The following is a 10,996-nucleotide window of genomic DNA, read 5'->3' as shown; positions in this document are numbered from 1 at the left end:
AAAAAATCCTCAAGTGTAAGAAAAAATTTGTCTGCTACATGTATGCTACATTCTTTACACAATGCATTGTGTTGCATTTTGTAGGCACAAATTAGTTAAAATTTTGTTGCTGAATCGTCACACCTTTATGCCGACATGGATGCTGGTAGTTTGTCCATATACAGTCTGCAGTGCTTCAGAAATGAACTTTTCCTAATCCGGTGTCAAGTCATATCACTGGAAACCCTGTGTGCACACTAACTTTTCAGTAGTCATGTTCTTCCATCTCACCGTTGCCCTTCTTCTTCTTCTGGTCCTCATATCTCCAGTCACGGCCTTCATCGGTTCTTCTCCTGTCGTGGCATAGCGCTGGCAGTGGAGACGTTTTGGAGGCGAGGCCACCGGGAGATCACGGTGTTCGTCCCTCAGTGGCGTCAGAAGAGAGACCGACTCACAACAGGTACACATGCTTAAACTGTATACAGGGTTGTCCTTAAATATCAGCATATCTTTCATTGTTTTGGTCCGTTATAAAATAAATCCCCTGGCTGGTGCTCAGTCTACTATTGTGTCCTGTGTAAATTCAAAACACTGACGGTAACCCTCTGAACCACAAAACCACCTGGCGGGTTTCGGAAGAAGGGTTACATCATTCTTTTTTAAAACACCCATATTACACCATTTATCAGAAACGGTGAAAGTAGAATTTTTCTTCAGAACCTTTCTGACGGTTGTTCAGCTACTCCTCTGTGCTGTGCCATTCAGTGGAAGAACTTGACCCAATCTAAGCTTAAAATAAGTATATTTCACCAAAATCACTTTATTCTACATGTTTTATTTACAAACAAAATCATTTTAAAAAACAGTTTGCTCTATTAGAAACTAAAAATTCTGTGTTTCAACAACTTTAGCTGAACTGCAGGCTACGAGACGAGTATGGGAATAAAATCTAAAATGGGAATGATAAAATATGCAAAGTGTGTAGAGTCAGAGTGTTTTTTTTTTTCCAGTGTTGAAAACACTTGAGGGAAAAACATTGTTGAAATTGATTCCATCTTTTTTTTTTCTTTTGTTATGATTCATGGTAATATAACTGTGGTATTACTGCACAGAAGACATTTCTGAGTTCTCTCTACGTCTTCATGGTTGTTCTGTTTCCGTAGAGGAGCAGGATTTTATATTGCTGTGAAAAATGAGCTGACAGTGAGGGAAAATGTGACGGCAGAATAAAACGCCCAGAAAGTGTAGGGAGTTCAGAGGGTTGATAAACTGTCATTTAACATTTATTAACAATACATTTTAGATTTATTTGAATCAACTTTTTGAACTAATTCATATGCAGTGTTGTGGACATGAGAGAGGTTGTTGGAGGATGAGGAGGCACGCCGGAGGCTCGGGTGGTTCATGTTGTAATAAGGTTTACCGGTATCCGGAGAAGTGAAACCAACAGAGCAGCAGTTCATGCAGACAGTGCCAGCATCAATTCTGAGGATCCTCTCTTACCGTTTGGTATATGTTGTCCTCTGGGTGAGGGGGCAGATGTAGACTACGGACCAATATGGAGACAGCTGATCTGCTCAGTGTTGTTAGAAACAGACAAAGTCTCACCTTGACTAGAGCAGAGAGTCCAAGCTTATCTTCCTCCTGCTACGGTCGGAAAGCAATATTAAGGCAAGATGAGCCTTACAATGGAGACAGGGCTCAGAGCTGTAGAGGTTACAGGGGAGCAGAAACCAAAGGTGGTGACCTGCTCTCACCTGTAGGATCATTTGGGATGACGTCCGCTAACAGCTGAGAGGAGACACCTTGTTAGGGAAAAGGGTCATTTTTCCTTCACATACATGAATGACTTTTGAAGGACCACTATCATGTTAAAGGTTGTTGATCATGGTTGGAGATTTTGAGTTCTTTCTGTGTAATTTTAATTTAACTTTGTGATATAAATGCAATCGATGGGGGGAAAAAAACCATAAATCATGTGATTATTGCACTCAAAAACAAACTTTTTGGTTTTACATTTATAGCAGATATATTTGGTCGTTGTGGTGTTTTAGTGTCAAGACAATAAATTTATTTATTTTGGATGGTAATTCGTGTTGAAACCTGGTGACTGTAACTCAGAAAACACAAAATCCCAGACCCACAGTCAGTGTTGTGTCTATAGATGTCATTGTTATAATAGGTCACAGAGGCAGCAGTTAACACTCCAGAGTATTTCGTCAGTAACAGCAGCACTACGTCAGCTGCTTCTGTTCTCACCTTACAGGTCATAGTGTTCCCTCAAGAGATGTAAACAAACCTGTTTTGTCTACATGTGTATTCTCCTCCCTTTCCCTTTATTACCATGTCGTACTGACGCGCCTGTTGTTGTTGTTATCTGGTTGCAGAACAACATTTTCTAAACCAGCTAGAAGACCTGAGGCTGCTCTCCTTCACTCCCTCCAGAGAAGTGTGTGGCCAGAGGATATCGTCACATGACGACAGGTAAACAAAGCCAGAAAACCTGTTGTGAAGACTTGACACGTTGTATTGAAGATACAAGACTGGCAGGTGTAGACAGAGCTAGGGATTGAACTGCTGTTATTTTGGAACATGTCTGTTCTGTTATGAGTTCATCTCCTGAACAAACATCTAACATTGTGTCACATTCACTCACCTCATCCAGCTACTCTTTATAATCAATAAGCTCATTGACTATGCAGCTGATTAAAATAGGTGATATATTAACTTACTGTGTTGTGAGTTTTGGGGAAATGTTTAGACTACATGATGAGTTTTAGAATCCAGATCTCTAAGCAACTGCAGGATATCAGGCCTCACTTTAAAACTCACCCTGACTCAGCACTTACAAGTGTTTCCCTGCCGACGGATTCCCCTCTGTGGGCCGAGCTGGAAGCAAGCTCTTGACCTTGGTCCTCCGGGAAAATCCTGAGCGCCTAATCCAACACACGCCTTTGTTTCCGCCAGGTTCCTGCTCCACCTCGCCGAGAAAACAGACGGCATCATTGTGACCAACGACAACCTGAGGGACTTTGTCGACACCTCGGACACCTGGCGCAGGATCATTCTCGAGAGGTGATTGTGTGTAACGCAGCCGAGTCAGTCGCCGGGTTTGTACGTTCCGTTACCCAACATGACTCTGGAAAGTCCACAGACGCAGCTGACGAGCTCGATGACAAATGCTACAGATTTATGGTCTATTTACAGCCAGTTTATTTACATTTAGCAGCCATCTCAAGTTGCCTGAAGGGAAGAAGAACACGAGAGTAGACAAACATGTTTACACAACATTAACACGTACTTGTTTAACTTGTATAAAATTAGAATCCTGGGAAACTTTTTTTTTTTAAACTACACAGTGCCAAACATTTTTAAAAGCATAAACAAATAATATAATATCACTGCTTTAGGAAATGTACTATCACCAAGACAGTTACAGCAACTCATGACCTGATTTGACTAAAAATGCTTTTACTTCTTCTGATAAATTATAATATAAAGATTTAACACCATATCATGATTTTGCACACTTGTTCTGAGACCTGATTTTACAGGTATTTTATTTACAATAGAACTAATAGCAAAAATGTTAATTAAAAAAATATATACGCATTTTCTAAATATCAAAAAAATTTAAATAAAATACTTAGTATTCAGTGTTCATGAAGAATGTTTAGATTGTTGTCTTTCAGAGTTTTCCTAATTAAAAGTAGGACTATAGTAGCATTATACACAACTATGTCCTCTCAGTATAAATACAGAGGAAAGGGAGACTGAGGATAGTTATTCGTGGGATTTTGTCGCCCTCTGTTGGTCGTCGTGCGTCTCAAACGTCTCACAAAGACCCATGAACCCCATTTATACAGGAAACTAGTGTGTTGCGCTCTACTGGTTCCCCCTGAATGGGTGACTGGTTTGACGCTATATATTGCTGCTGTCACAGGTTAATTTTTGGTCGTGACTGTTTACGGCAGCTGTGTTCGAGTTTCTTTACCTCACTGTTTTGTCACACCTGATAGGTTTGGCTCACGAGAAGGAACAGAAATTCTCAATTTAGAGGTTTCGTGACGTTGATCTGACGCTTTTTAGTTCTTCGGAAATATTTGTTTAATTTATTTCTAGGCTGCTGTATTTGCTGAATTTAACTCCAACCTTTAGTTTTCAGCTGCACTGGAAAAAATCCTGGTTTTGTATTTCTAACTATTAAAAAATGAAACGTGATAGAAAATGTCACTGACTATGCAATTCATATTTCTACCTGTTTGTTTAATAAGGCTCATTTTCTAATCGTTATTTACTGAACTTATACTTAATTGTCTTTTTCCCTTATGATTAAATATTAGTTGAGCAGCCCTCTGTTGGAAAACCCTTGTAATCTACAGCTACCAGCTCATTTGCACAACGTTATGAGGGAATTTTTCCAGGAAATTAGCTAGAAATACAGAACCAAAATAAAACATTAACGAAAGTTTGCTTACTGTGAACTGGCCTGGAGCTCCTGTTTTTGGCTTTGTTCCTCCACATATTGATTCTTGAATGAATGAATGAATGAATAAATGAATGAATGAATGAAGGGCACAAATGTCCACGTGGCCTTGAGGACAAACTGTTAGATTACGGTGGCCAGAAGTAACTGTGACCTCACAAAACATGTTTTTGGCCATAACTCAGGCGTTCAAACGCTAAAATAAAACGATCACGTGATGACTTTTTATATCCAAAACATTAAATCTGGTCAGACATGGATGTAAACTGTGACTTGGCTGGTTGGCAGTGACGTAAAACCATGAGGCAGTAGTTCTTGTTGTGCTTTTAGAATCCCAAACGCTTGTTTAAAGCTGGAAAGCTTTCTGTGTGAGTCGTTTTATTTATTGTTCAAAATTGCACTTGCAAAATGTAGTTATGTGTAGAATTCATTTGCGATACCAATTTATAATTCCTCACCAATAAGAGCAGGCTTTCTATGTTCACAGCTTTAATACAAAGTGATCAAATTAGCACTAAAACTACACACTGCATACTACACGATGCTTTTAGAACAGATGATGAAGATTTTTAAGGAACTTTTTATTTATTTTATAGCACTCTGGAAGTGTATAGATTCCTTTATGTGTGTGTATTATGCAAGTCTATGTTCCATTTATGTATTATGTTATTGAGGGTAAAGATGTTAAAGTGAGAAATGGTTTTCTGAAATTGGAACTGATGGGGTTTAGTTGGTACAATATGCAGGCTGGGAGTAAGCTCACATTTTCAGGTAAAACAAACATGTTAAAAGGCTACCAGCTGCTAATAAAGGATCTTTTAAGCAGTGAAATGCGCAATTATTGCTCTTACTCGATCAGTTTTTGTAGAAAACCTGCAAGAAATACTGCAGAAAGTTGTTAAATGTGTGTTAACCCTTGATATGACCACTTTACAGGGCTGCAGGAAGGTTGCGCTAATCTGTTCCCAGAATGATGCTGAGAAATCACAATTAGTAATCATCTTTTTTTATTATTATTATTATTTTAAAAAGTTTATGAATTTGTCCCATTCCTTTTCTTGACTGGCAGGTTGCTTCAGTTTACTTTTGTAGAGGACCACTTCATGATCCCTGATGACCCTTTGGGGAAAGATGGACCTCACCTTGACTTCTTCCTGCGTAAAGAAAACAGGTACATGCATAAATTTGTAGTCCAAAGAAAATCCATGACTGCTAACCTTTTTATGACCAAACTAACGTGACAACACTTGTCTCTAAACCTCTGATGCCTGTGAATATGGAAGCACTGTTGAGTAGGAATCAGCTGATGTGTTTTATTTCCTGGGGCTGATGCTGAAAACCTATATTTGGTATGTATTTCTCAGCTGACTCCGAACTTAGCTGCTAGCATAGCCTTAGCCACTGTGAAAGTAGCTAACGTCCTAATGTGTGGCGATAACTGCGCTTCTTGTTCCGTTTTTTGCAGGTTGTGAGGACCAGACTGGTGAATTAATCAAACTTTACACAGATTTTCTGGCACTCCAGATAGCATTAGCCTGAGACTAAGAGACACAGCAAAACTCTTACTGGTAGCTTTAGCCTAGCAGTGTTTGCAAAATAAATTCTGGTTGAACTGACACCAACAAGTTACTGATTTGGGCATTTTCAGTGTAGATTGCTGTGTTTATCACAACTTCAGCAACGTCTGCTACCTCACCTTTCAGACACAGCTCTGCTAATTCACCTGAACTGCACCGCTCTGCAGATGTGCTCATCTGTCTCTCTGTGTAAACAATAGCTTTCAGTGTTGATTGGCTGCTACTGGCGACGTGCTACTAATCAGAAAGAGCTGTTTGTGGGACTAGCTTGATGCCACAGAGTGACTACAGGCAGAGAGTCGGCTGGGTTAGGGCCAAAGTCGCGCATTTTAAAAGACATTTATCAGGAATAAATATCAAAATGTCATAAAAATAAGCAATAATTGCAGGATATCAACCCCGATACTCAGTCGATTGCTATTCCTGAGACGTGTGTTGCAGTAAATTAAGCAGCCTGTTGCTTCGTTACAGCCTTTCATACCCTCTCCCTCCGTTTCCTCCCATCAGGAGGGCTCCACCCACTCCTCCCCCTCTGAGACCCCCAGACTTCCGGCCTTCCTCCCAGCAGCAGCAGCCAGTTTACGTCCAGGCCCTTCACTCGGCTCCTCGGACCCCCACCTCCCTGATGCCCCACCCCACCACCCACTGGCCCCACTCCGGCCCCCCAGAGTGGCACCCGCCCCGCCGCTCCCCCTCGCCGTCGCCCTCGCCCCCGCCCCAGCGGTCGCCGGGGGAGACGTCGGAGCTGAAGAGGAAGCTGTACGACATCTTCCCCGACCAGAAGCAGCGGATCGACCGCATCCTCAGCGACAACCCGTATATGAGAGACCTGAACGCCCTGTCTGGGCTGCTGCTGGGATAAACAAAGAACTCGCTCACTTATGAGAGTCACACACAATACGTACACACACATGCAAGAATATACATATGTGTCAGCATAAAGATAATTTATTTTGCCATCTTTTCCAACTCGGAGGACGTGGATTTTTTTTTTTTCATTATTGTTATTTCACATAAAGACTGATCGTCAAACTAGCTGCTATTGGCAAAAAAAGTATTTTTGAGGATGTTTTAAGTTTTTTCCCTCTTCATTTGCTTTAAAATTGATCAACACTGGTGTCTACAGAGCCAAAGTGTTCACAAATTGCCATATTTGTCAAGCAGCAAAGTCTGTATTGTTCACATGGTAATAAATCATTACAGTTCCCTGACAAGAGTCCAGAGTTTCCATGAATGTGGGACCAGCGCTTTGGGATGAGCAAAAATGTTTCGGACCAAGAACAGTGAGCTGCTCCCGCGGGACGGCGGCTCCACCTTTTAGCACACGATGGGTTTTCTTCTCCTAAACTTTGTTCACCGTCAGACTTTTTCAGCACCTCTCACAGACTCGGAGCTTTTTTCTCGTTCAAAAGTCGAGCTTTTTCGTTGATAGAGGACACCGACACCGGCAGGTTTTTGCATGTTTTTCAATTTTCAGCATACTACTTATACACTTGTTATGTTCTGGAACCGGATGAATTCAGCATCAGGGAGGTTGTTTTTGAACTCAAGTCAACAAGGTTTGAGCAGGTTTGGAGTCGTTCAACTTTTAACAGGGGAAAGCTGAGTTTAAATGTACAATATTTAAACTTAATTTCCATCTCGATGTACTTGTTGGAGGTCATCAAAGCGGTGTCTTTTTTTTTTTTTTTTTATTTCAGGATGCAGGATGAGATCTGTAGCTTTAGCAACACTGAACAAAAATCCCTAAAAAAAAAAAAATAGCAACTTTAATTTTAAAATTTTAAATTGTTTTGCAGCAGAAGCACCTTTTGAGCATGTTTGAGGCTGTACAAATGGGCAGTAATTTAAACCTTTATGCTTGTTTCTAATATTATTTAACATTCAGCGTACTGTGTGTATATATCCAGGCTGAATTCATGTTGCTTTTTAATTAATTTTCCTAATTAAAGCAGCACTGCCCATCTCTATCCCCTCGAAAATGCTGCAGGTATTTCCTGGTGATTCACTCGTGTGCTTCTTCTAATCTGCCCAGCACATTTTAGAAACCTCCCAATACTTTACATTGGTTCAGAATGCATTTTCATCTGCAAGAAATGTCTTTTGCACAAACTACCTACACATTCAGAGCAAATGTGAGTATCATCACAAAGCCAAACCGCCCCTACACTCCCATTTTGTTACCTTCATGTCGGTCTGTGTTGCTTCTCAAACCTGTTATTTATACACAATCTTTGACAAAAGGCTGCCTGAATTTGCTGCTCTGATTATCTCGACGTGAACATCAACAAGAATCGGACGTTCGGTTACAGTTTAAGTCGTTCCAGGAAGTTAGAGTCACTCGTTCTGGGATGTGAGTTTTTAAGCTTCGGTCTGCAGGCGACACACATCAGTCCATCTTGGTCTGGGACGGAAACAAACACTACAAGAGTTTCTCCTTCGTAGATCGAGTTCACGCACCAGAAGTTTGGAAAAAAAAAAAAATGTGCAAAGACTTTCTTAATAAGTTGTAATTAGTGTTTCATAGCTAAATTAAATGAGTGAAGGTGTCGTGAGTAGGACGAGGTTTTGCTGATGACGGCCTGTAGTGGTTTGGTTTTTTTACCCTCACACACCCGCTTCAGATTTACTGTGCATCCCAGTTTTTGTAAAATACTTCATGATCCTTGTAAGAAAAAGAATCTCTGCACAAAAACTTTACAAGGTGTCAAAGAAAATCCGTTTTGTTCGTATACTTGCTATGTTGTCGTCGTAAGGAATTACTGAAGGACTTTTTTTTTTTTTCTCCCTTGTATTATAATTCTTTTGTGTATATTGATTTCTCTCTTTTTTTTTTTTGTAAATATAAGCATTTTTGGCTACAGTGCACATATGGTTTTATGTATGTGAAAGAACAATAAATGCAGCATTCCCCATATTTTTTTAATATTATTATTATTTCTGTTTTTGCATGGCTTTGTAGCGCTAACCTGTTGGTCCTCCTGTTCTGTCGTGTGCAGCAATCAGGCGTGAAAATCAAGACAAACTTTAATCTTTTTCACCAAAACTTAAAGCCCCCTTCTGGTGAAAATCATGTTTTTTATCTTGATTTTCAAAACTGTAGTTTATCGATGACGGCCCCAAAAACACGGATTCTGCGATTTTATACGTAACAAATGTGAAAAAACTATTCTGTCAACTTGCAGAGTGACGCTTTCCGTATCGTTTTTTAATCTTTAGAATTGCTTTGAACATGTATAAGTAAACTACAACTGGCCTGTAGACTAGTTTTATAGTGGTTAGGCATATAGGGGAGCTGGTGTGCTCGACTGCAGCGTTTTGGTGCAGAAAGTGGTGTGGACTTTGGAGATCTGTATATTCTAGCTATAGAGTTACATTTAAGCTGTTTCAATGCAGAAAGAGATTATTTTTGATGGCATAAAGACGTGTAAATATTTAATTTTGATGCACAGCGAGAGGGACGATGCATCTACATGTTTACTGTCGATAATGGTGCTTGAAAGTTAGCAAACTCTCCAGAAGTTTTCATATTTCTGCAAAAATATAACATGAAACATTGGCAAGTCCTAGAAGTAGATCAAGAGAATCCAATTTTTTAAAAATCTGACAAAAATACTGGACTTTCATTTATTTATGGAGGTAAAAAACCTCATTTTGCATGTGTGAACCTGTAGGATAAGGACCGAAATTGAAGGAGAAGCTGGATGCTTTCCATCAGTGTGATGACAATCAGGAGTGTTTTATTAAAAGAACCTGAATTTATCAAAGTCTGATCTTCACGATGTGTGTTTGTGGAAGTATGTGATGGCACAAGTCAAGGAGGTTTCAGAGAAGCTCAGAAAAAGAGTTGTTGATGCTCATCAGGCTGGAAAATGTTACAAAAGTCTCTGAAGAGTTTGGACGTCATCGCTGCACAGTCAGACCAACTGGATGCTAAAGGACGAACCTCAAGATCCTTTTTAAGCCCTCGGGGGTGGTCGCCCAACGAAGATTAGTCCAGTCAGAATTGTGTAATAGTCCACAAGGTCACAAAGCCTGAGTGACTTGTAGGCGGCTAAAGGCTTCTCTCACTCTGGCTGATGTGAATGTTGATGAGTCCAGCAGCAGGAGGACGCTGAACAACAGAGGTGAGCAGAGAGGAAGCTCTCCAAGAAGAACACTGCAGTCGACAAAGAGAGTGCTGGAAAATGTTTGGTGGACTGACGACACGGACAAAGAATGGAGCAGCCATGTCTGAACAGAGGAGGGGGTCTGCTGCACCACCCATCCAGCACCTATGACTGATTAGGCCTCGCCCAGTAAGTTTCACCATCATCCATCCATCCATCATCTATACACCACTTAATCCTCACTAGGGTCATCGGGGGGCTGGAGCCTATCCCAGCTGACTAAAGACGGAGGCAGGACACACCCTGGACAAGTCGGGCATCCTGAGTCACCGGTGGTATTGTCCCATTCCTGTCCTTTGTCGTGTAAACTGGCAGCTCCACCTCCATGATGGCTGCCGTTGGTACTGGACCACCTGGTTTCGCAACAGTTCATACCATGAGGCGGGCGGGCCCTGGGTCATTAATGGGCCGTTATCCATGTGGCTCCAGCATCAGTCAGTCAGACCTGAAGCAGCCTCTTGGATGAGAGGTGGAACATCTTCAAGAAGTTGATTTCTACTGGAGCTCCTACGATTACATGACCTGGATGACTGAGCGTCTACGCAGACATAAAGGACAGAGTTCATGCTGTAGAACATCTAAGTCAAAGTTCTGACCTTAATCCAGTGGAGATGCTGTGCAGCGAGCCGTTCATGTGAGGAAACCCACCACCACCCCGAAGATAAACCTGATCCACCCGGAGGAACCGACGAGATCTCCTCCAGACTGACGGTTGCAGGAAAAGCTGCAACACCAGATCCTGAAAGCAAAGGTTCACGCTCCTCCACCACTCACAGGTAGGTCCT

The 10,996-nt window shown here is 41.2% G+C and overlaps 1 protein-coding gene across 1 annotated transcript in view; it reads left to right on the top strand.

Moving 5' to 3' along the window:
• n4bp1 (nedd4 binding protein 1) overlaps positions 1–8,959 on the top strand; it is a 29,542-nt gene extending 20,583 nt beyond the window's left edge. Inside the window, exons 8-12 of the mRNA XM_008283401.1 lie at positions 309–439; positions 2,367–2,463; positions 2,947–3,054; positions 5,535–5,636; positions 6,550–8,959. Coding sequence (XP_008281623.1) covers positions 309–439; positions 2,367–2,463; positions 2,947–3,054; positions 5,535–5,636; positions 6,550–6,904 — 793 coding nt within the window. The 3' untranslated portion in view covers positions 6,905–8,959. The remainder of the gene's footprint in view (positions 1–308; positions 440–2,366; positions 2,464–2,946; positions 3,055–5,534; positions 5,637–6,549) is intronic.
• The last annotated feature ends 2,037 nt before the right edge of the window (positions 8,960–10,996 follow it).

The sequence above is a fragment of the Stegastes partitus genome, unplaced genomic scaffold, assembly GCF_000690725.1.
Source record: "Stegastes partitus isolate 25-593 unplaced genomic scaffold, Stegastes_partitus-1.0.2 Scaffold309, whole genome shotgun sequence".
Taxonomy (NCBI): Eukaryota; Metazoa; Chordata; class Actinopteri; family Pomacentridae; genus Stegastes; species Stegastes partitus.
This window is presented reverse-complemented; position numbering and strand designations above follow the sequence as displayed.